This window comes from Nerophis lumbriciformis, linkage group LG20, assembly GCF_033978685.3.
Source record: "Nerophis lumbriciformis linkage group LG20, RoL_Nlum_v2.1, whole genome shotgun sequence".
Lineage (NCBI taxonomy): Eukaryota > Metazoa > Chordata > Actinopteri > Syngnathiformes > Syngnathidae > Nerophis > Nerophis lumbriciformis.
In genome coordinates, this window is record NC_084567.2 from 2,182,501 (window position 1) to 2,209,854 (window position 27,354).

General features: G+C 37.7%; 2 protein-coding genes across 3 annotated transcripts in view; one reads left to right on the forward strand and one right to left on the reverse strand.

The window, feature by feature from the left end:
• Window positions 1-14,893, forward strand: part of tesca (tescalcin a) — a 19,798-nt gene extending 4,905 nt beyond the window's left edge. The window contains exons 3-8 of one of the 2 annotated variants that reach the window (XM_061980977.2): window positions 2,520-2,600; window positions 4,623-4,762; window positions 5,391-5,452; window positions 10,731-10,838; window positions 14,572-14,619; window positions 14,686-14,893. In XM_061980977.2, the coding sequence (XP_061836961.1) occupies window positions 2,520-2,600; window positions 4,623-4,762; window positions 5,391-5,452; window positions 10,731-10,838; window positions 14,572-14,619; window positions 14,686-14,778 (532 nt within the window). In that variant the 3' untranslated portion in view covers window positions 14,779-14,893. The remainder of the gene's footprint in view (window positions 1-2,519; window positions 2,601-4,622; window positions 4,763-5,390; window positions 5,453-10,730; window positions 10,839-14,571; window positions 14,620-14,685) is intronic. The other variant, XM_061980978.2, reaches the window with a different exon arrangement.
• Window positions 14,894-17,321: 2,428 nt separating this feature from the next.
• fbxw8 (F-box and WD repeat domain containing 8) overlaps window positions 17,322-27,354 on the reverse strand; it is a 45,922-nt gene continuing 35,889 nt past the window's right edge. The window contains exons 8-11 of the mRNA XM_061980072.2: window positions 25,564-25,691; window positions 21,778-21,951; window positions 21,569-21,685; window positions 17,322-17,743 (exon numbers count right to left, since the gene is read on the reverse strand). Coding sequence (XP_061836056.2) covers window positions 17,593-17,743; window positions 21,569-21,685; window positions 21,778-21,951; window positions 25,564-25,691 — 570 coding nt within the window. The 3' untranslated portion in view covers window positions 17,322-17,592. The remainder of the gene's footprint in view (window positions 17,744-21,568; window positions 21,686-21,777; window positions 21,952-25,563; window positions 25,692-27,354) is intronic.

The window sequence follows — 27,354 nt, forward strand, 5'->3', positions numbered from 1 at the left end:
CAATTTTTCTACACTGAATATATTTTTATACTCAATTTTTATGCACTTAATTTTTTTACCACTGAATTTTTATGCACTTAATTTTTTTACACTGATTTTTTATGCACTTAATATGATAACACTCAATTTTTATGCACTTAATTTGTTAAAACTCTATTTTTCTACACTGAATATTTTTACAATCAATTTTTATGCACTTAATTTTTTTCCCACTGAATTTTTATGCACTTAAATTTTTTGCCACTGAATTTTTTTCAAAAATTTTTACACTGATTTTTTATGCACTTAATTTGTTAACACTCAATTTTTCTACACTGAATATTTTTATACTCAATTTTTATGCACTTAATTTTTTTTACCACTGAATTTTTATGCACTTAATTTTTTTACACTGATTTTTTATGCACTTAATATGATAACACTCAATTTTTATGCACTTAATTTGTTAAAACTCAATTTTTCTACACTGAATATTTTTACACTCAATTTTTATGCACTTAATTTTTTTGCCACTGAATTTGTATGCACTTAAATTTTTTTCAAAATTTTTTACACTGATTTTTTATGCACTTAATTTGTTAACACTTAAATTTTCTACACTGAATATTTCTATACTCAATTTTTATGCACTTAATTTTTTTACCACTGAATTTTTATGCACTTAATTTTTTTACACTGATTTTTTATGCACTTAATATGATAACGCTCAATTTTTCTGCACTCAATTTGTTAAAACTCAATTTTTCTACACTGAACATTTTTACACTGAATTTTTATGCACTTAATTTTTTTTGCCACTGAATTTTTATGCACTTAAACTTTTTGCCACTGAATTTTTATGCACTTAATTTAAAAAAAAAATTTTTACACTGATTTTTTATGCACTTAATTTGTTAAAACTCTATTTTTCTACACTGAATATTTTTACACTGAATTTTTTTTGCCACTGAATTTTTATGCACTTAATTTTTTTCAAACATTTTTACACTGAATTTTTATGCACTTTGTTTTTTTCAAACAATTTTACACTGATTTTTTATGCACTTAATTTGTTAACACGCAATTTTTCTACACTGAATATTTTTACACTCAATTTTTATGCACTTAATTTTTTTGCCACTTAGTTTTTATGCACTTAGCTTTTTTCAAAAAATTTTACACTGATTTTTTATGCACTTAATTTGTTAACATGCAATTATTCTACACTCAATTTTTATGCACTTAATTTTTTTGCCACTGAATTTTTATGCACTTAAATTTTTTGCCACTGAATTTTTTTCAAAAATTTTTTTTATGCACTTAATTTGTTAACACTCAATTTTTCTACACTGAATATTTTAATACTCAATTTTTATGCTCTTAATTTTTTCACCACTGAATTTTTATGCACTTAATTTTTTTACACTGATTTTTTATGCACTTAATATGATAACGCTCAATTTTTATGCACTTAATTTGTTAAAACTCAATTTTTCTACACTGAATATTTTTACACTCAATTTTTATGCACTTAATTTTTTTGCCACTGAATTTGTATGCACTTAAATTTTTTACACTGATTTTTTATGCACTTAATTTGTTAACACTTATATTTTCTACACTGAATATTTCTATACTCAATTTTTATGCACTTAATTTTTTTACCACTGAATTTTTATGCACTTAATTTTTTTTTACACTGATTTTTTATGCACTTAATATGATAACGCTCAATTTTTCTGCACTTAATTTGTTAAAACTCTATTTTTCTACACTGAATATTTTTACACTGAATTTTTATGCACTGAATTTTTTTTGCCACTGAATTTTTATGCACTTAAACTTTTTGCCACTGAATTTTTATGCACTTAATTTTTTCAAAAATGTTTACACTGATTTTTTATGCACTTAATTTGTTAACACTCAATTTTTCACTTCTGGTCAGTGTCGGCGGGAATAAAAATGACTAAAACCCGTCTGACCAGCTGACAATTAAAAGTCCCTTGATTTATTAGAGAAAAAGTCATCTTGCACAATTGGAATGTTTCAACTCTTTGTTGGAGGCGGAGTCAACAACTTCCTGCGCCCTTATAAGGTAGTGAAATATTTTGCAATTTTCTGCTGCCTGTTGTCTCTGGTTAAAAAAGCACTTGATGATGGGACTCTGAAAGTAGTGTCACTTCCGATACTGGAGCCTTGCGTGTTGTCCGATACAGATATCGATCTTGTACGATATCAGCACGAATCATAAATCCTTTTGTGATTTTGTAGTGTGGAATGTTAGAACAGTGAAATTATTACACTAAACTATTTATTATTAACATCTGGATTGAACTTATACTGTCTTTAAGTTGAAGTGGGGTGCTCCTGTCATTTAGAAGATCTTTATTATCCTTCCATAAAGGATCTTTGACTTTTAGCAGTAAGGAAGGATTTGATTGAAACACCGTCTGATCAAATCAACTATTGTGTGTGTGTGTGTGTGTGTGTGTGTGTGTGTGTGTGTGTGTGTGTGTGTGTGTGTGTGTGTGTGTGTGCAGCAGAGAGAACCTGGAGAGTGTGGTGTCTCTGGCCAACAATCCCATCAAGAAGCAAATCATCGAAGCTTTCTTTGACAAAAGGTGCAAACTTCACTGAAACATAAACACACCTTTGATTGTTAGCAGTACTTATTATTATTATTCATTGTTATTAACACTACTGCAGTACTTTATTATTATTGATTATTATTAACACTACAGCAGTACTTGTTATTATTAACACTACACCTGTACTTATTATTATTAACACTACATCCGTACTTATTATTATTATTAACACTACACCTGTACTTGTTATTATTATTAACACTACACCCGTACTTATTATTATTATTAACACTACACCCGTACTTTATTATTATTATTAACACTACATCCATACTTATTATTAACACTACACCCGTACTTATTATTATTATTAACACTACACCCGTACTTTATTATCATGGATTATTATTAACACTACACCCGTACTTTATTATTATTGATTATTATTAACACTACACCCGTACTTTATTATTATTATTATTAACCCTACACCCGTAATTATTATTATTAACACTACACCCGTACTTTATTATTATTATTAACACTACATCCATACTTATTATTAACACTACACCCGTACTTATTATTATTATTAACACTACACCCGTACTTTATTATCATGGATTATTATTAACACTACACCCGTACTTTATTATTATTAATTATTATTAACACTACACCCGTACTTTATTATTATTATTATTAACCCTACACCCGTAATTATTATTGATTATTATTAACACTACACCCATACTTTATTATTATTATTATTAACACTACACCCGTAATTATTATTATTATTATTATTATTATTATCAACACTACACCTGTACTTGTTATTAACACTACACCCATACTTATTATTATTAACACTACACTCATACTTTATTATTGATTATTATTAGCGCTACACCTGTAATTATTATTATTATTATTATTATTAACACTACACCCATACTTATTATTATTAACACTACACTTGTACTTTATTATTGATTATTATTAACACTACACCTGTAATTATTATTATTAGCACTACACCTGTACTTCTTATTATTAACATTACACCTGTACTTATTATTAATATTATTAACACTGCACCCGTACTTTATTTTTATTGATTATTATTAACACTACAGCAGTACTTATTAATATTATTATTAATACTACACCTGTAATTATTATTATTATTAACACTACACCCGTACTTGTTATTATTAATGCTACACACGTACTTATTATTATTGTTAACACTACACCCGTACTTATTACTATTATTATTAACACTACACCCGTACTTGTTATTATTAACACTACACTTGTACTTATTATTATTAACACTACACCCGTACTTATTACTATTAATATTATCAACACTACACCGGTACCTATTATTATTATTAACACTACACCCGTACTTATTATTATAATTATTAACACTACACCCGTACTTATTATTATTATTATTATTATTATTAACACTACACCCGTACTTATTATTATTATTATTAACACTACACCCGTACTTATTATTATTATTATAGTTATTAACACTAGCTTAGTGGATAACTAGCTAACTAGCTAAGTCATCTGGAGAAAATAGACCAGAAGCTGTGTGGACATCTAGCTAACTAGCTTTGGAGTAGGAGCTAGGCAGATAACTAGCTAACTAGCTAAGTCATTTGAAGTCAAAAAGCGGAAGCTTGGCAGATGACTGTAACATAGCTACTAACTAGCTAGCTAGCTAGCTAGTGTTTCCTTCTAACTTGAATACGGAACAAAGTGCGTCTTTGTCTGTTCTGAAATCATCTAACATTCCATTTTTCAAGAGACTGCTAGCAAACTTACTGTAAGTGCTTGGCTAGCTTAGCGCTAAAACAATAACCACTAGCTTAGCACAACAGGGGTGGGGTTTCTCCACACACATTCCTCCACACGCGGTCGTAAAAACATTATCTGGTCCGCTGGAGTTCAAAGGTCACGTTAACGTCCTCTGTGGAATTTATGACAACAAAGATTAGTTTGTCTTGGCTAACGTGTGGATCTGGTGTGCAGGAACCAAGGTCAGGATGAGGCGGGCTCCTCACAGGAGATCGGCTTCGAGCAGTTCCTCAAGGTCATGGCTCACTTCAGACCCCCGACTCTGAAGACCAGCCCGGAGGAGAGGGAGGCCATGAGGAAGGAGAAACTACGATGTGAGACAACTTGCTCCACACCCCCTAGTGGTCCATAGAGGCACTGCACACCCCCTAGTGGTCCATAGAGGTACTGCACACCCCCTAGTGGTCCATAGAGGCACTGCACACACCCTAGTGGTCCATAGAGGCACTGCACACCCCCTAGTGGTCCATAGAGGCACTGCACACCCCCTAGTGGTCCATAGAGGCACTGCATCTGTGAAGGCACCATTAATGCTGAAAGGTACATACAGCTTTTGGAGCAACATATGTTTTTATCATGGACGCCCCTGCTTATTTCAGTGTTACAACAGCATGGCTTCATAGTAAAAGAGTGCGGGTACTAGACTGGCCTGCCTGTAGTCCAGACATTGAAAATGTGTGGTGCAATATGAAGGCTAAAATATCAGAAGGGAGACTGTTGATTATTTTCAAAAAAGAAGAAAGTTTGTCAGTGTGAACATGAAATATCTTGTCTTTGCAGTCTATTCAATTGAATATAAGTTGAAAAGGATTTGTTGTATTCTCTTTTTATTTACCATTTACACAACGTGACAACTTCACTGCTTTTGGAGTTTGTAGATTGCAGCTTGGATAAAAAGTCAAAAGCAAAGTGATAAACATAAGGTGTTCCTGTTTGTCACAGTCCTGTTCAACATGCACGACACAGACAGTGATGGCACCATCACACTGGCTGAGTACAGGACGGTAAGATCATACTTTTTTATTATTATTATTATTAGTAGTAGTAGTAGTAGCAGTAGTAAATCATTATTATTGTTATTATTATTAGTATTAATATTATTAGTAGTAGCAAATTATTATTATTGTTATTATTATCATTATTAGTAGTAGCAGTAGTAAATTATTATTATTGTTATTATAATTAATATTATTGTTATTATTATTATTATTATTATTATTAGTAGTAGTAGTAGTAGTAAATTATTATTATTGTTATTATTAGTAGTAGCAGTAGTAAATTATTATTGTTATTATTATTATTAGTAGTAGTAGTAGTAATAGCAGTAGTAAATTATTATTATTGTTATTATTATTATTAGTAGTAGTAGTAGTAAATTATTATTATTATTATTATTATTAGTAGTAGTAGTAGTAGTAGCAGTTGTAAATTATTATTATTGTTATTATTATTATTATTATTATTAGTAGTAGTAGTAGCAGTAGTAAATTATTATTATTGTTATTATTATTATTATTAGTAGTAGTAGTAGCAGTAGTAAATCATTATTATTGTTATTATTATTAGTATTATTATTATTATTAGTAGTAGCAGTAGTAAATTATTATTATTGTTATTATTATCATTATTATTAGTAGTAGTAGCAGTAGTAAATTATTATTATTATTATTATTAGTAGTAGTAGTAAATTGTTATTATTGTTATTATTATTATTAGTAGTAGTAGTAGTAAATTATTATTATTGTTATTATTATTATTAGTAGTAGCAGTAGTAAATTATTATTATTATTATTATTATTAGTAGTAGTAGTAGTAGTAGTAGTAGTAGCAGTAGTAAATTATTATTATTGTTATTATTATTATTATTAGTAGTAGTAGTAGTAGTAAATTATTATTAGTAGTAGTAGTAGTAATAGTAGTAGCAGTTGTAAATGATTATTATTGTTGTTATTATTATTATTATTATTAGTAGTAGCAGTAGTAAATTATTATTATTGTTATTATTATTATTAGTAGTAGTAGTAGTAAATTATTATTATTGTTATTATTATTATTATTAGTAGTAGTAGTAGTAAATTATTATTATTATTAGTAGTAGTAGTAGTAGTAGTAGCAGTTGTAAATTATTATTATTGTTATTATTATTATTATTATTAGTAGTAGTAGTAGTAGCAGTAGTAAATTATTATTATTGTTATTATTATTATTATTATTAGTAGTAGTAGTAGTAGTAGTAAATTATTATTATTGTTATTATTATTATTATTAGTAGTAGTAGTAGTAGCAGTAGTAAATGATTATTATTATTATTAGTAGTAGTAGTAGTAGTTGTAAATTATTATTATTGTTATTATTATTATTATTAGTAGTAGCAGTAGTATATTATTATTATTATTATTATTATTATTAGTAGTAGTAGTAGCAGTAGTAAATTATATTATTGTTATTATTATTATTATTATTAGTAGTAGTAGTAGTAGAAGTAAATTATTATTATTGTTATTATTAGTAGTAGCAGTAGTAAATTATTATTATTATTGTTATTATTATTATTAGTAGTAGTAGTAATAGCAGTAGTAAATTATTATTGTTATTATTATTATTATTAGTAGTAGTAGTAGCAGTAGTAAATTATTATTATTATTATTAGTAGTAGTAGTAGTGGCAGCAGTTGTAAATTATTATTATTGTTATTATTATTATTATTATTAGTAGTAGTATTAGTAGCAGTTGTAAATTATTATTATTGTTATTATTATTATTAGTAGTAGTAGTAGTAGTAAATTATTATTATTGTTATTATTATTATTATTATTATGATTAGTAGTAGTAGTAGTAGCAGTAGTAAATTATTATTATTATCATTATTAGTAGTAGTAGTAGTTGTAGCAGTAGTAAATTATTATTATTGTTATTATTATTATTAGTAGTAGTAGTAGTAGCAGTAGTAAATTATTATTATTATCATTATTAGTAGTAGTAGTAGTTGTAGCAGTAGTAAATTATTATTATTGTTATTATTATTATTAGTAGTAGTAGTAGTGGTTGTAAATTATTATTATTATTAGTAGTAGTAGTAGTAGAAGTAGTGGTAGTAAATGATGATTATTATTATTATTAGTAGTAGTAGTAAAGATGTTGGTGAAGGACTAGAAATGTGTCAAAGTAACATTTATATACAGTCAAAAGTTTAGGGACACTCTCCATTCTAGTTCAAGGAGAGTGTCCCGAAACTTTTGACTATATCCATCATTTACATCACATTACAATGACCTTGACCCCTATGTGTTTCACATCACATTACAATGACCTTGACCCCTATGTGTTTCACATCACATTACAATGACCTTGACCCCTATGTGTTTCACATCCCATTTCATTGTCAACAATGACCTTGACCCCTATGTGTTTCACATCCCATTTCATTGTCAACAATGACCTTGACCCCTATGTGTTTCACATCCCATTTCATTGTCAACAATGACCTTGACCCCTATGTGTTTCACATCCCATTTCATTGTCAACAATGACCTTGACCCCTATGTGTTTCACATCCCATTTCATTGTCAACAATGACCTTGACCCCTATGTGTTTCACATCCCATTTCATTGTCAACAATGACCTTGACCCCTATGTGTTTCACATCCCATTTCATTGTCAACAATGACCTTGACCCCTATGTGTTTCACATCCCATTTCATTGTCAACAATGACCTTGACCCCTATGTGTTTCACATCCCATTTCATTGTCAACAATGACCTTGACCCCTATGTGTTTCACATCCCATTTCATTGTCAACAATGACCTTGACCCCTATGTGTTTCACATCCCATTTCATTGTCAACAATGACCTTGACCCCTATGTGTTTCACATCCCATTTCATTGTCAACAATGACCTTGACCCCTATGTGTTTCACATCCCATTTCATTGTCAACAATGACCTTGACCCCTATGTGTTTCACATCACATTTCATTGTCAACAATGACCTTGACCCCTATGTGTTTCACATCCCATTTCATTGTCAACAATGACCTTGACCCCTATGTGTTTCACATCACATTTCATTGTCAACAATGACCTTGACCCCTATGTGTTTCACATCCCATTTCATTGTCAACAATGACCTTGACCCCTATGTGTTTCACATCCCATTTCATTGTCAACAATGACCTTGACCCCTATGTGTTTCACATCACATTTCATTGTCAACAATGACCTTGACCCCTATGTGTTTCACATCCCATTTCATTGTCAACAATGACCTTGACCCCTATGTGTTTCACATCCCATTTCATTGTCAACAATGACCTTGACCTCTATGTGTTTCACATCCCATTTCATTGTCAACAATGACCTTGACCCCTATGTGTTTCACATCCCATTTCATTGTCAACAATGACCTTGACCCCTATGTGTTTCACATCCCATTTCATTGTCAGCAATGACCTTGACCCCTATGTGTTTCACATCCCATTTCATTGTCAACAATGACCTTGACCCCTATGTGTTTCACATCCCATTTCATTGTCAACAATGACCTTGACCCCTATGTGTTTCACATCTCATTTCATTGTCAACAATGACCTTGACCCCTATGTGTTTCACATCCCATTTCATTGTCAACAATGACCTTGACCCCTATGTGTTTCACATCCCATTTCATTGTCAACAATGACCTTGACCCCTATGTGTTTCACATCCCATTTCATTGTCAACAATGACCTTGACCCCTATGTGTTTCACATCCCATTTCATTGTCAACAATGACCTTGACCCCTATGTGTTTCACATCCCATTTCATTGTCAACAATGACCTTGACCCCTATGTGTTTCACATCCCATTTCATTGTCAACAATGACCTTGACCCCTATGTGTTTCACATCCCATTTCATTGTCAACAATGACCTTGACCCCTATGTGTTTCACATCCCATTCCTCATGTTCAACAATGACCTTGACCCCTATGTGTTTCACATCCCATTTCATTGTCAACAATGACCTTGACCCCTATGTGTTTCACATCCCATTTCATTGTCAACAATGACCTTGACCCCTATGTGTTTCACATCCCATTTCATTGTCAACAATGACCTTGACCCCTATGTGTTTCACATCACATTTCATTGTCAACAATGACCTTGACCCCTATGTGTTTCACATCACATTTCATTGTCAACAATGACCTTGACCCCTGTGTTTCACATCACATTTCATTGTCAACAATGACCTTGACCCCTATGTGTTTCACATCCCATTTCATTGTCAACAATGACCTTGACCCCTATGTGTTTCACATCCCATTTCATTGTCAACAATGACCTTGACCCCTATGTGTTTCACATCCCATCCCTCATGTTCAACAATGACCTTGACCCCTATGTGTTTCACATCCCATTTCATTGTCAACAATGACCTTGACCCCTATGTGTTTCACATCCCATTTCATTGTCAACAATGACCTTGACCCCTATGTGTTTCACATCCCATTTCATTGTCAACAATGACCTTGACCCCTATGTGTTTCACATCCCATTTCATTGTCAGCAATGACCTTGACCCCTATGTGTTTCACATCCCATTTCATTGTCAACAATGACCTTGACCCCTATGTGTTTCACATCCCATTTCATTGTCAACAATGACCTTGACCCCTATGTGTTTCACATCACATTTCATTGTCAACAATGACCTTGACCCCTATGTGTTTCACATCCCATTTCATTGTCAACAATGACCTTGACCCCTATGTGTTTCACATCCCATCTCATTGTCAACAATGACCTTGACCCCTATGTGTTTCACATCCCATCCCTCATTGTCAACAATGACCTTGACCCCTATGTGTTTCACATCCCATTTCATTGTCAACAATGACCTTGACCCCTATGTGTTTCACATCCCATTTCATTGTCAACAATGACCTTGACCCCTATGTGTTTCACATCCCATTTAATTGTCAACAATGACCTTGACCCCTATGTGTTTCACATCCCATCTCATTGTCAACAATGACCTTGACCCCTATGTGTTTCACATCCCATCTCATTGTCAACAATGACCTTGACCCCTATGTGTTTCACATCCCATTTCATTGTCAACAATGACCTTGACCCCTATGTGTTTCACATCCCATTTCATTGTCAACAATGACCTTGACCCCTATGTGTGGACCACATGTATTGGGACACATATTGGAGGTCAAATGGAATCATTAGATCATCAGATTGATTGACCCCTAGAACCCAGACCTCAATAAACGGTCCTTGCTCCTCCCAGGTGGTGGAGGAGCTGCTATCCAGAAGCGGCACCATGGGGCGGGAAGCCGCCAGGGCCATCGCAGACGCCGCCATGTTGGAAGTGGCGAGCACCAACGTGCCACACATGGTAACAGCACTCTCATCTTTGCATTAGCATTAGCATTATGCTATGGCGCTAACTCACCTTCTCATGGCATTTTAACCAGAGGTGTGCCAACTACTACTTTATTATATTTTATATTGTTTTTTTGGTGATACCTGGTGGTCACAATAACTTCTAACGCAGTAAGTTGAATTATGCGGACACATTTGTTACTGAATACTTTCTAATACTGCCTTGGAGACTTTGTATGTGAGATTAATATGAAACTATTGTAAACCACTTGACTGATATACAAGCTTGTGTCAGAGGGCTCATATATTAGAGATGCAAGTCGATATAATCTGATACGGTATCGGATTGATATCAATTTTGATGACGTCATGCTAGGTTAGCATATTTGCTGAAGAAACACAACAGGATCAAACTTAAGGCGTCCATGTTTGTAGCTAACTGACAGACTGGTGTCAGAGCTCAAAGCGTCATTTTAAGATGTGTAGCGAAGCCTGCGTGCTATTGTGTGCTTAGCTGCTGTGTAGCTGCTAGCTCCGGGAAGCCTGTGGCCTAGCATTTTTACCTTTTGTAAACCACTTGACTGATATACAAGCTTGTATCCGAGGGTTCTTATATATCGGAGATGCAAGTCGATACAGTCTGATACGATATCGGATTGATATCAATTTACATTTTAATGATGACGTCATGCTAGGTTAGCATTTTAGCTGAAGAAACAAAACGCGATCAAACTTAAGGCGTCCATGTTTGTAACTAACTGACAGACAGGTGTCAGAGCTCAAAGCGTCATTTTAAGATGTGTAGCGAAGCCTGCATGCTATTGTGTGCTTAGCTGCTGTGTAGCTGCTAGCTCCGGGAAGCCTGTAGCCTAGCATTTTTGCCTTTTGTAAACCACTTGACTGATATACAAGCTTGTATCCGAGGGCTCTTATATATCGGAGATGCAAGTCGATACAGTCTGATACGATATCGGATTGATATCAATTTACATTTTAATGATGACGTCATGCTAGGTTAGCATTTTAGCTGAAGAAACAAAACGCGATCAAACTTAAGGCGTCCATGTTTGTAGCTAACTGACAGACAGGTGTCTGAGCTCAAAGCGTCATTTTAAGATGTGTAGCGAAGCCTGCATGCTATTGTGTGCTTAGCTGCTGTGTAGCTGCTAGCTCCTGGAAGCCTGTAGCCTAGCATGTTTGCCTTTTGGAAACCACTTGACTGATATACAAGCTTGTATCCGAGGGTTTATATATCGGAGATGCAAGTCGATACAATCTGATACGATATCGGATTGATATCAATTTACATTTTAATGATGACGTCATGCTAGGTTAGCATTTTAGCTGAAGAAACAAAACGCGATCAAACTTAAGGCGTCCATGTTTGTAGCTAACTGACAGACTGGTGTCAGAGCTCAAAGCGTCATTTTAAGATGTGTAGCGAAGCCTGCATGCTATTGCGTGCTTAGCTGCTGTGTAGCTGCTAGCTCCTGGAAGCCTGTAGCCTAGCATGTTTGCCTTTTGTAAACCACTTGACTGATATACAAGCTTGTATCCGAGGGCTCTTATATATCGGAGATGCAAGTTGATACAGTCTGATACGATATCGGATTGATATCAATTTACATTTTAATGATGACGTCATGCTAGGTTAGCATTTTAGCTGAAGAAACAAAACGCGATCAAACTTAAGGCTTCCACGTTTGTAACCAACTGACAGACTGGTGTCGGGGCTCAAGTTGTCATTTTAAGATGTGTAGCAAAGCCTGCATGCTATTGTGTGCTAAGCTGCTGTGTAGCTGCTAGCTCCGGGAAGCCTGTAGCTTAGCATTTTGACCTTTTGTAAACCACTTGACTGATATACAAGCTTGTATCCGAGGGCTCTTATATATCGGAGATGCAAGTCGATACAGTCTGATACGATATCGGATTGATATCAATTTACATTTTAATGATGACGTCATGCTAGGTTAGCATTTTAGCTGAAGAAACAAAACGCGATCAAACTTAAGGCGTCCATGTTTGTAGCTAACTGACAGACAGGTGTCGGAGCTCAAGGCGTCATTTTAAGATGTGGAGCAAAGCCCGCATGCTATTGTGTGCTTAGCTGCTGTGTAGCTGCTAGCTCCGGGAAGCCTGTAGCCTAGCATTTTTACCTTTTGTAAACCACTTGACTGATTTACAAGCTTGTATCGGAGGGCTCTTAGATACAAGTCGATACAATCTGATACGATATCGGACTGATATCAATTTTAACGGCGACGTCATGCTAGGTTAGCATATTCGCTGAAGAAACACAATGCGATCAAACTTAAGGCGTCCATGTTTGTAGCTAACTGACAGACTGGTGTCAGAGCTCAAAGCGTCATTTTAAGATGTGTAGCGAAGCCTGCATGCTATTGTGTGCTTAGCTGCTAGCTCCGGGAAGCCTGTAGCTTAGCATTTTTACCTTTTGTAAACCACTTGACTGATATACAAGCTTGTATCCGAGGGCTCTTATATATCGGAGATGCAAGTCGATACAGTCTGATACGATATCGGATTGATATCAATTTACATTTTAATGATGACGTCATGCTAGGTTAGCATTTTAGCTGAAGAAACAAAACGCGATCAAACTTAAGGCGTCCATGTTTGTAGCTAACTGACAGACTGGTGTCAGAGCTCAAAGCGTCATTTTAAGATGTGTAGCGAAGCCTGCATGCTATTGTGTGCTTAGCTGCTGTGTAGCTGCTAGCTCCGGGAAGCCTGTAGCTTAGCATTTTTACCTTTTGTAAACCACTTGACTGATATACAAGCTTGTATCCGAGGGCTCTTATATATCGGAGATGCAAGTCGATACAGTCTGATACGATATCGGATTGATATCAATTTACATTTTAATGATGACGTCATGCTAGGTTAGCATTTTAGCTGAAGAAACAAAACGCGATCAAACTTAAGGCGTCCATGTTTGTAGCTAACTGACAGACAGGTGTCGGAGCTCAAAGCGTCATTTTAAGATGTGTAGCAAAGCCTGCATGCTATTTTGTGCTTAGCTGCTGTGTAGCTGCTAGCTCCGGGAAGCCTGTAGCCTAGCATTTTTACCTTTTGTAAACCACTTGACTGATATACAAGCTTGTATCGGAGGGCTCTTATATTAGAGATACAAGTCGATACAACCTGATACGATATCGGACTGATATCAATTTTAACGACGACGTCATGCTAGGTTAGCATATTCGCTGAAGAAACACAACAGGATCAAACTTAAGGCGTCCATGTTTGTAGCTAACTGACAGACAGGTGTCGGAGCTCAAAGCGTCATTTTAAGATGTGTAGCAAAGCCTGCATGCTATTGTGTGCTTAGCTGCTAGCTCCGGGAAGCCTGTAGCCTAGCATTTTTACCTTTTGTAAACCACTTGACTGATATACAAGCTTGTATCCGAGGGTTCTTATACATCGGAGATGCAAGTCGAAACAGTCTGATACGATATCGGATTGATATCAATTTACATTTTAATGATGACGTCATGCTAGGTTAGCATTTTAGCTGAAGAAACAAAACGCGATCAAACTTAAGGCGTCCATGTTTGTAACCAACTGACAGACACGTGTCGGAGCTCAAGTTGTCATTTTAAGATGTGTAGCAAAGCCTTTTTGTTTTTACACTATGGGGATTAAATGGGACTGAAGGGTCCAAAGTGTGGACATCATTTCACAGCAAAAAAAAAACTAATCCACAGTTTTTCTTGGTTTTTCTTCAGGCGCCGGACGACTTCTACGAAGGGATCACCTTTGAGCATTTTGAGCAGGTCAGATCTCGTTGTGGTTCTAAAAGAAAGTTCCAGCGTGTTCTCAAGTGTCTTTGCGGCTCACAGATCCTAAAAGGTCTGGAGATGGAGTCCAGGATGCACATCCGCTTCTTGGACGTGGACACCACCACCATGCACTGCGGCAAGTCCACCTCTTGAAGTTCTGCACTGCATTTTGATATATGGCCTTTTTTTATACACTTACACCTAACTACTGATGTGAGGAGATGTACTACTTTTGTCTGTTAAACAAGTTCATTTGTTTGTAATCAAATGTTTCACTTAATGAGTGAGCTAATAATAATAATAATAATAATAATAATAACAATTATAATAATAATAATAACTGTGCGGTCCACTTGTTTTGTTTTGTTGTCTTACACTCCTGAGCAAGTATGCATTCATTTCAGTTGCTATGTTGTAGCGTTGTGCCCATACCAATATTTTGGTAATGTATTTCGATACTTTTCTAAATAAAGGGGACCTCAAAAAATTGTCATTATTGTCTTTATTTACACAACAAATGAAACATATGTTTATTATTGTCATTTACTGCTAAAATATGGTATCACATTTACTGAGTTGGTGTGCTGGACTAAACTTCATTCACATTCCAATCGTGATTCTTATTTACCACAATTGACGGAAGACGAAAGGTCGTAGCACGATACGTCATACCACGATACGTCATACCACGATACGTCTTAGCACGATACGTCTTAGCACGATACGTATATGTCATACCACGATACGTCTTAGCACGATACGTCATAGCACGATACGTCATACCACGATACGTCATACCACGATACATCATAGCACGATACGTCATACCACGATACGTCTTAGCACGATACGTCATACCACGATATGTCTTAGCACGATACGTCATACCACGATATGTCATACCACGATACGTCATACCACGATATGTCATAGCATGATATGTCATACCACGATACGTCAAACCACGATACGTCATACCACGATACATCATAGCACGATACGTCATAGCACGATACGTCATAGCACGATACGTCATACTACGATACGTCATACCACGATACGTCATACCACGATACGCCATACCACGATATGTCATACCACGATACGTCATACCACGATATGTCATACCACGATACGTCATACCATGATACGTCATAGCACTATACATCATAGCACGATACCTCATATTACGATACGTCATACCACGATATGTCATACCACGATACGTCATATCATGATACGTCATAGCACGATACGTCATAGCACGATATGTGATACCACGATACGTCATACTACGATACGTCATACCACGATACGTCATACCACGATACGTCATACCACGATATGTCATACCACGATACGTCATACCACGATATGTCATACCACGATACGTCATACCATGATACGTCATAGCACTATACATCATAGCACGATACCTCATATTACGATACGTCATACCACGATATGTCATACCACGATACGTCATACCACGATACGTCATACCACGATACGTCATACCACGATACGTCATACCACAACACGTCGTAGCACGATACGTCAGAGCACGATACGTCATACCACAATACGTCATAGCACGATACGTCATAGCACTTTACGTCATACCACGATACGTCATAGCACGTTACGTCATAGCACGTTACGTCATAGCACGATATGTCATACCACGATACGTCATACCACGATACGTCATACCACGATACGTCATACCACGATACGTCATACCACGATACGTCATACCACGATACGTCATACCACGATACGTCATACCACGATACGTCTTAGCACGATACGTCTTAGCACGATACGTCTTAGCACGATACGTCTTAGCACGATACGTCATACCACGATACGTCATACCACGATACGTCATACCACGATACGTCATACCACGATACGTCATACCACGATACGTCATACCATGATACGTCATACCACTATACGTCATACCACGATACGTCTTAGCACGATACGTCATACCACGATACGTCTTAGCACGATACGTCATACCACGATACGTCTTAGCACGATACGTCTTAGCACGATACGTCATACCACGATACGTCATACCACGATACGTCATACCACGATACGTCATACCACGATACGTCATACCACGATACGTCATACCATGATACGTCATACCACTATACGTCATACCACGATACGTCTTAGCACGATACGTCATACCACGATACGTCTTAGCACGATACGTCATACCACGATACGTCTTAGCACGATACGTCTTAGCACGATACGTCATACCACGATACGTCATACCACGATACGTCATACCACGATACGTCATACCACGATACGTCATACCATGATACGTCATACCACTATACGTCATACCACGATACGTCTTAGCACGATACGTCATACCACGATACGTCTTAGCACGATACGTCATACCACGATACGTCTTAGCACGATACGTCATACCACGATACCTCTTAGCACGATACGTCTTAACACGATACGTCATAGGACGATACGTGTGAAACTTGATTTACCTCAATGAGAACCACAAGAATAATAATTGAAATGGAATGGATCAAGTAGGTTATAAAAATCACATGTTAATGGCAATAGATGATTGATTGATTGATTGATTGATTGATTGATTGATTGATTGATTGATTGATAACAAAAACACATAAAAGCAGTAATCGGTTTTCAAAGTTTTATTGACGCTAAGAATGAAATGTAATTGAATGGTGAGTTGTTGTTGGTCACATTTCTGACAAATATACAAATGTCTTTCCCACGACATACAATGATGTAATATTACTAAAAACAACGTCAAGATAATTCCATGTTTTGTGAAGGTTTTCATCAAAATAAGTCGTTTTTGTAGGTTTTTCTTCATAGCGTTGTTGATATTTAAAATGCAATGAAACGGAGTTTTTTGCGGCGGCAGCATGTCCAGATGCATGATGGGAAACCTCACCTCACTCGGTCGTAGGGCACGGCCAGGCCGATGTTGTAGTTGTAGCCATGAGAGCCCGTGTAGTCCGACCTGCAGATGGGCAACACGTGCTGCTCACGGGCGCCGCTGTCCTCGGAGAAGTCGTAATGGCACACCACTCCTCTGTGCCTGGTGGGACAAAGACAGTTACAGCGCCACCTGTGGATCTGCTGGCATGCACCTGTAACACCGCAGGGCCTGAAGGTGGGACATGGAAATGAAAGACGAGCGTAAAACAGGATTTAAAAAGGTAGAAAACGGTAAAAGGAAAAAGATAGAAGGTAAAAGAAGATAAATAAAAGGTATAAGAAAGAATAAAGAAGGTAAAACAAGATAAAAGACTGTCAAAGAAGGTGAAAAGAAAGTAAATAAAAGGATTACAGAAGGCAAAAACATAAGTAAAAGAGTCAAAAATGGTAAATAGAGGGTAAAATAAGGTAAATAGACAATAAAAAAAAAAAGATTAATAAAAGGTAAAAGAAGCAATATAGAAAGTAAACAAAAGGTAAAAGAAGAGAGATGGTAAAAGAAGATACATGGAAGGTATATAAAAGGTCAAAGAAGGAACAATAGAAGGTAAAACAAGATTAAAACAGGTCAAAGATGGTTAAAAAAAGTGAAATAAAAGGTAAAAGAAGAAAGATGGTAAAAGAAGATACATGGAAGGTATATAAAAGGTAAAAGAAGGAACAATAGAAGGTAAAACAAGATTAAAACAGGTCAAAGATGGTTAAAAAAAGTGAAATAAAAGGTAAAAGAAGGATTATAGAAGGTAAAACAAGATAAAACAAGGTAAAAGATGGTCAAATAATGTAAAAGATGGAATATATCAGGTAAAAGATTTAAAAATGTAGAAAATGGTAAAAGAAAAAAACTAGAAGGTAAAAGAAGATAAATACAAGGTATAAGAAAGAATAAAGAAGGTAAAACAAGATAAAAGAAAGTAAATAAAAGGTAAAAGAAAATGATTATAGAAGGTAAAAACAGATTAAACAAGGTAAAAGACAGTCAAAAACGTAAATAGAGGTTAAAATAAGGTAAATAGAAGGTAAATGAAGGTGAATAAAAGGTGAAAGAAGCAAAGTAGAAAGTAAACAAAAGGTAAAAGAAGATAGATGGTAAAAGAAGATACATGGAAGGTATATAAAAGGTCAAAGAAGGAACGATAGAAGGTAAAACAAGATTAAAAAAGATCAAAGATGTTCAAAGAAGGAACAATAGAAGGTAAAACAAGATTAAAAAAGGTCAAAGATGGTAAAAAAAAGTTAAATAAAAGGTAAAAGAAGGAATATTAAAGGTAAAACAAGATAAAAATAAGGTAAAAGATTGTCAAAGACGGTAAACATAAGGTAAAAGAAGGTGAATAGAAAGTAAATAAAGGGGAAAAGAAGGAACAATAGAAGGTAAAACAAGATTAAAAAAGGTAAAATAGGGTAAAAAAAAAAGGAACACAGAAAGTAAAACAAGGAAAGACGGTCAAAGAGGGTAAAGAAAAGGTAAAAGAAAGTAAAAAAAACAGGAATACAGAAAGTAAAACAATGTAAAAGACAAGGTAAAGGTAAATAGAAAGTGAAAGAAGATACAAGTTCAAAGAAGGTACATAGAAGGTACGAGAAGATAAATAAAAGGTAAAAGAAGGAATATAGAAGGTCACATGTGTGTAAAATGAGTCTGCACACGCACAAATTGCAGAGTGTGGTTTTCATGCACAATTATTTAGTGACGGTTTTGACACCTTAGTTAGTATGTTGCATGTGGAGATAAAGACAATTTGTGAGTGCAAACACAATCCACATAGCCACACGCTGTCAGCCAATAGATGCTAAGCCCACAGAGAGACCGTGTGAGGGCACAGAGAAACCACGTGAGCGCACATAGAGACCATGTGAGCGCACAGAGAGACCACGTGAGTGCACAGAGAGACCACGTGAGCGCACAGAGAGACCATGTGAGCGCACAGAGACACCATGTGAGCGCACAGAGACACCATGTGAGCGCACAGAGAGACCATGTGAGCGCACAGAGAGAGCACGTGAGCACACATAGAGACCATGTGAGCGCATAGAGAGACCATGTGAGCGCACAGAGACCATGTGAGCGCACAGAGAGACCATGTGAGCGCACAGAGAGACCATGTGAGCGCACAGAGACCATGTGAGCGCACAGAGACACCATGTGAGCGCACAGAGAGAGCACGTGAGCACACATAGAGACCATGTGAGCGCATAGAGAGACCATGTGAGCGCACAGAGACCATGTGAGCGCACAGAGAGACCATGTGAGCGCACAGAGAGACCATGTGAGCGCACAGAGACCATGTGAGCGCACAGAGACACCATGTGAGCGCACATAGAGACCATGTGAGCGCACATAGAGACCACGTGAGCGCACATAGAGACCACGTAAGCGCACAGAGACCGTGTGAGCGCATGAAGAGACCATGTGAGTGCACAGAGACACCATGTGAGCGCACAGAGAGACCATGTAAGCACACAGAGAGACCATGTGAGCGCACAGAGACCATGTGAGCGCACAGAGAGACCATGTGAGCGCACAGAGAGACCATGTGAGCGCACACAGAGACCATATAAACGCAGAGACCATGTGAGCGCATGAAGAGACACCATGTGAGCGCACAGAGAGACCATGTGAGCGCACACAGAGACCATGTAGGCGCACAAAGACCATGTGAGCGCACAGAGGCCATGTGAGCGCACAGAGAGACCATGTGAGCGCACAGAGACACCATGTAAGCGCACAAAGACCATGTGAGCGAACAGAGAGCCCATGTGAGCGCACAGAGAGACCATGTGAGCGCACACAGAGACCATGTGAGCGCACAGAGCGGCCATGTGAGCGCACAGAGAGACCATGTGAGCGCACAGAGACCATGTGAGCGCACAGAGACCATGTGAGCGCACGGAGAGACCATGTGAGCGCACGGAGAGACTATGTGAGCGCACAAAGAGACCATGTGAGTGCACAAAGACACCATGTGAGCGCACAGAGAGACCATGTGAGCGCACAGAGAACATGTAAGCGCACAGAGACCATGTAAGCGCACAGAGAGACCATGTGAGCCAGAGAGAGACCATGTGAGCGCACAGAGAGACCATGTGAGCACAGAGAGACCATGTGAGCGCACAGAGACCATGTGAGCGCACAGAAAGACCATGTGAGCGCACAGAGACCATGTGAGCGCACAGAGACACCATGTGAGTGCACAGAGAGACCATGTGAGCGCACAGAGACACCATGTGAGCGCACAGAGAGACCGTGTGAGCGCACAGAGAGACCGTGTGAGCGCACAGAAAGACCGTGTGAGCGCACAGAAAGACCGTGTGAGCGCACAGAGAGACCGTGTGAGCGCACAGAGACCATGTGAGCGCACAGAGAGACCATGTGAGCGCACACAGAGACCATGTAAGCGCACAGAGACCACGTGAGAGCAAGAAGAGACCATGTGAGCGCACAGAGACACCATGTGAGCGCACAGAGACACCATGTGAGTGCACAGAGAGACCATGTGAGCGCACACAGAGACCATGTGAGCGCATGAAGAGACCATGTGAGCGCACAGAGACACCATGTGAGCGCATAGAGAGACCATGTGAGCGCACATAGAGACCATGTAAGCGCACAAAGACCATGTGAGCGCACAGAGAGACCATGTGAGCGCACATAGAGACCATGTAAGCGCACAAAGACCATGTGAGCGCACAGAGACACCATGTGAGCGCATAGAGAGACCATGTGAGCGCACAGAGAGACCATGTGAGCGCACAGAGACACCATGTGAGCGCACAGAGACCATGCGAGCGCACAGAGAGACCATGTAAGCGCACAGTGAGTCTGCGCGTACAGACAGTGAGGTTTTCATGCACATGGATTTTGTCCTTGTTTTGACATAGTAGTAGACTGGAAGTGGAAGTGGGAGTGTGTGGGTGGTGGTACCTGCGGTGTGCGGTGAGGTCGTCGTCGGTGATGCACGCCCCCCTCGGCGTCTTGTCGTCGGGGATGTTGGCGGTGAGCAGAGTGCCGGTGTTGAAGCGCACATGCCTCACCGGGTGTCTGCACAGAAAAGGTTGTTTATTTGTGTTGTTTATGGGGCGTGGAAGAAGGTTTATTTGTGTTGTTCATGGGGCGTGGAAGAAGGCAATCACCTGTTGTGCATCTCCCACAGCTTGCTGGCCATCCTCATCTCCCACACACACACCAAACCCTCGCCGCCGCCGCTGACCATCTTCCAGTCGTCCATCTGCACACAGGTGACGCCCAGGTGGTGTGCGTACAGCGAGGTGACGGAGGAGCAGGTTCTCAGGTCAAACACCCGCACTCTGACAAGACACAAACATGAATTAGTTGCATTTCCCTGTCCTCGTTTCCTCTGTTCTGCACACTAGTGCCCCTGCAGGACTGGAGTGGAACATACTCCTTTGTTCCGTCACTTTCAGGCTTCAGGGTTTCAATCCTGGCCAAAGCTGGCGACGAGATCCCATCAGAAGGCGCACAAAGAGCGCCATTCAGCCGCAGTGAAGCGACATCTTGCTGCGGAGGCGGAGCATTCCGAGTGTGAAAGAAGCCATTCATCCATTCATCATGGAACAAACACAACAGCATTCAGCAGTGCTCATCATGTCACCATGAACTCACTAGGATCTGACACCAAACTCCATCTTGCACTCTCGCCATCAGGCAGCTTTTAGGAGCAACCATTTATCCAAGAAATCAAAGCTTCTGTTGCTTCAAATAATCCTTTCATGAGTGTGACTAATAAACATGCATTTAATCCAGACCGCATAAAAGAAGGTCAAACAAGTTGAATAGTCGGTAAAAGATTGTAATAGAAGTGAATTAAAGGTAAAATAACAGAAACAAGGTGAAAGTGGGTGTGGAAAAAGGTGTATGGATGGTAAAATAAGGTAAGTAGAAGGTAAAATAGGGAATATATAAAGTAAAATAAGTAAATCAAAGATAAAAGAAGGTAAATAAAAAGTTAAATAGAAGGTAAAATAAGGTAAATAAAAGGCAAAATAATGTAAATAAAAGGTAAAAGAAGGAATATATAAAGTACAATAAGTAAATCAGAGATTAAAGATAGTAACTAAAAAGTAAAATAAGTTACATAGAAGGTAAAATAAGGTAAATGTTGAATAGAAGTTAAAAGAAAGTTATCAAAAGGTAAAAGAAGGAATATAGAAGGTAAAACAAGATAGAGCAAGGTAACTAGAAGATAGAATAAGATAAATCTAAGGTAAACGAGGGAACATAGAAGATAAAATAAGACTAAAAAAAGGGAAAACGATGGTCAAGGAAGGCAAATAAAAGGTAAAACAAGGAATATATGAGGGTAAAACAAGGTTTAAAAAGGTAAAAGAAAAAAAATAGAAGGTTAAAGAAGGACTATAGAAGGTAAGACAAGATAAAAGACGTTCAAAGAAGATAAATACAAGATCAATAAAAGGTAAAAAAGGAATATAGATGGTAAAAACAGAATAAACAAGGTAAAAGACAGTCAAAGACGATAAATGGAGGGTAAAATAAGGTAAATAAAAGGTAAAAGAAATTAAAATACAAGGTAAATGAACATGTAAAAAAAAAAAGGAATATAGAAAGTAAATAAAAGGTCAAATAAGATACATAGAAGGTATATAAAAGGTAAAAGAAGGAACATAGAAGGTAAAACAAGAATACAAAAGGTAAAAGATGGTCAAAGAAGGTAAATAAAACACAATAGAAGAAATATAGAAGGTAAGATAAAAGATTTAAAAAGTAAAATAGGGTAAAACAAGGAAAACAGAAAGTAAAGATGGTCAAAGAAGGTAAATAGAAGATAAAAAGGAAAATAAAAGGTAAAAAAAACCAAATAAGCTAAAGCAAGGAATATAGAAGGTAAAACAAGGTAAAAGACAGTCAAAGAAGGTAAAAGAAGAGAAATAAAAGGTAAAACAAGGTAACATAATGGAATAATATTGCAGTCTTAAACAGCACGGGTGTCAATGTAAACAAATAATTATATTTGTATATTTATTACTTACACAAAGCCTCCGAGGCAGAAGCGCACGCAAAAGTATCCAGTAACAAACGTGTCCGCACCATTCACCTTACTGCGTCGTGAGCTTGACTTCATGAATTATTGTCGTGCTACCACTCCACTTCAACTTAAAGGCAGCATAGTATCATTCCGGACGCTTAATATTAAATATGTTGCTGTTTTTCCACTCCTTCTCATTTCAGGAGATCTCCTAACATTCCACACTACAACATGATAACTAAAAGGAAGGAAGGTAAATAAAAGGTAAAACAAGGAATATATGAGGTAAAACAAGGTTTAAAAAGGTAAAAGAAAAAAAAAAGAAGGTAAAAGAAGGACTATAGAAGGTAAGACAAGATAAAACAAGGTAAAAGACGTTCAAAGAAGGTAAATACAAGATCAATAAAAGGTAAAAAAGGAATATAGATGGTAAAAACAGAATAAACAAGGTAAAAGACAGTCAAGGACGATAAATGGAGGGTAAAATAAGGTAAATAGAAGGTAAAATAAGGTAAATAAAAGGTAAAAGAAATTAAAATACAAGGTAAACATGTAAAAAAAAAGGAATATAGAAAGTAAATAAAGGGTCAAATAAGTTGCATAGAAAGTAAATAAAAAGTAAAATAAGATATATAGAAGGTATATAAAAGGTAAAAGAAGGAACATAGAAGGTAAAACAAGAATACAGAAGGTAAAAGATGGTCAAAGAAGGTAAATAAAACACAATAGAAGAAATATAGAAGGTAAAACAAGATCTAAAAAGTAAAATAGGGTAAAACAAGGAAAACAGAAAGTAAAACAAGGTAATAGAGGGTCAAAGAAGGTAAATAGAAGATAAAAAGGAAAATAAAAGGTAAAAAAAAAACAAATAAGCTAAAACAAGGAATATAGAAGGTAAAACAAGGTAAAAGAAGAGAAATAAAAGGTAAAACAAGGTAACATAATGGAATAATATTGCAGTCTTAAACAGCACGGGTGTCAATGTAAACAAATAATTCTATTTGTATATTTATTACTTACACAAAGCCTCCGAGGCAGAAGCGCACGTAAAAGTATCCAGTAACAAACGTGTCCGCACCATTCACCTTACTGCGTCGTGAGCTTGACTTCATGAATTATTGTCGTGCTACCACTCCACTTCAACTTAAAGGCAGCATAGTTTCATTCCGGACGCTTAATATTAAATATGTTGCTGTTTTTCCACTCCGTCTCATTTCAGGAGATCTCCTAACATTCCACACGACAACGTGATAACAGGAAGCATAATTCCTGCTGATATCGCCACAAAAAGTGTTTGTTTTATTTCTCTTTTGGGCATTTAGGTGTGTTCTGATTGGCTAAAAGTGTTGGGCGTACTGCATGTGCGTTGCCATGCCAACAAAGAGTGCGGTGTGTAAAGATACTTGGTAACTACTTCTTTGTACTTTGTTCTGCTCGCTCACGTCGGTAATCAGGGTGATTAAAAGTCATTTGGCTGTGCTGCTGGGAGCTAAGTGCTCCTCCCGATTAATCACCTGACAGCCAATCAGGGGTCAGCGTGCAGGATGGCGACGGCGAGCCCGAGGGAGCGCCAGCTCCATCTGTTGACGCGGCCGCTTCATTACAGCTGAGAGCGTGGTCTTCATTAGCATAATCACATTTACTTTGGAGCGCCCGGGGCCACGTTTCCCATTTCCGAAACGACCTTTAACACAATTTGGAGTTAAGCGTCCAAACGCGCTGAGGACAAAGCGGCGGCGTGGTTTGGATGCACGCTCGCTCCATGCGAGCGTGCATCCAAACCACGCCGCCGCTTTGTCCTCAGCGCCACGTCACTGACCGGACTTTACTCAACTTTATTAAAAACAAAACACTTTGTTGCTCCTCTAAGGACATTTCAACTTCTTTTTACGCTTGCAAGGTTGCCCGTCCTCACCTGCGGTCCTTGTTGCCGCACGCCAGCAGGTGGGCGGGGCCGTCTCGCAGGTTGATGCAGGTGAAATCTCCGGGCGAGTTGCCGACGCACGCTGTCGGCTTGCCCGTCTCCAGGCTGTAGACGTGGATCTGGAAGGTGGAATATCGTCACACTGCTGCTGGTCATTAAAGCCCTCACACTACAGATCACTTGATACCGACTCCGATTATTAGTGGTCAAAGAGGCCGATATAGATTATATATATATACATATACATACCTATATATATAAATATATATATATGTATGTGTGGGGAAAAAAATCACAAGACTACTTCATCTCTACAGGCCTGTTTCATGAGGGGGTTCCCTCAATCATCAGGAGATTTTAATGGAAGCATTCACATACCATGGTTTATATAGGGCACAAAGTGGGTAGGTACAGGCTGGCGTAGGGGCGTGGTGATTGGCTCATGTGTTACCTAGGAGGTGTTTCCGTCTGTGGCGGCATGCTGATACAATTTCGCTGCGCTTGTTGAGGGATGACAGGTCTGGACGGTAAATAATAAACAGTTTCTCTTTCAAGCATAGGTTGCATCTTTTATTACCACTATTGTAAGGTGTGCTGGATGCAAGAATTTGCCATGTTATTGAATATTCAACATTATTGTCTTTGAGGTCCCAAATGTGTTTGCTGAGTTCTGTGGTATTTCGCAGGTTTTTGTTCCTGAAAGAAGCCTTGTGATTGTTCCATCTGGTTTTGAATTCTCCCTCGGTTAATCCTACATATGTGTCGGATGTGTTAATGTCCTTGCGTATTACCTTAGATTGGTAGACAACTGATGTTTGTAAGCACCCCCCGTTGAGAGGGCAATCAGGTTTCTTTCGACAATTACATCCTTTGTTGGTTTTGGAGTCGTTCTGTCTGAGGGCCGACGGCTCATTTGCAATTGTTTTGTTGTGGTTTGAGATGATTTGTCGTATATTGTTCATGCAGCTGTAGCTCAATTTAATGTTGTTCTTGTTGAATACTTTTCTTAGGATGTTGTCTTTGGGAAAGTGTTTGTCAATCAGATTGAGGAATTTGTGTCCAATGTTCGTTGAGACGTTTTTGCTGTATGGGGGGTTGTACCAGATGATGTCGTTCCGTTTTCTGTTCTTTTTTGGCTGGTTTCCTGGCGTGGGTTCATAGGTGAGGGTGAAATTGTATCCGCTTTCATCAAGGGCTTTTTGGTACGGGGGGGTTGCTTGGTCAAATTCAGCTTTGCTAGATGACAGCATCGATAGCCTTTTATTGATTCCGGTAGGTATTCTTTTCGTGGTGGTGGGTGGGTGGTTGCTGTCATGGTGCACGTATTGGAGTGTTGTGTTGGGTTTCGTGAATGGTTGGTAGCTGTTATTTCTCAGGTTGAAAGTGACGTCAAGGAAGTTGATGGTTTGCTTGTTGGCTTCAATCGTGATCCGTAGGCCGTTCTCTTTGAAAATTTGGCATATGCGCTTCTTGGTATTCTCGCTGCTCCTTGGCGAGGCGCGACACACTGCCAGTCCGTCATCACGGTAAATACCAAGGTTCAGATTGAGGCTAGCGAGCTGGGAGAGGAGGAAACTCCCAACGAGTTCACACGTTTCTGCTCCGTCAAAACTTCCCATAGTGACGTCAAATGTTGCATTGTTCTTTTTTTGCCATGGTGTACTGTTGTGGATGAGAATGGAGTTTTTTGCGTGGATGATGATGTTTCTTTCGTTGCCTGTGATTGAGTCGTAGTCTGAGGCGAAGTCTAGTACTTGAGTCAGTAGGTCTTGCGTGATGGAA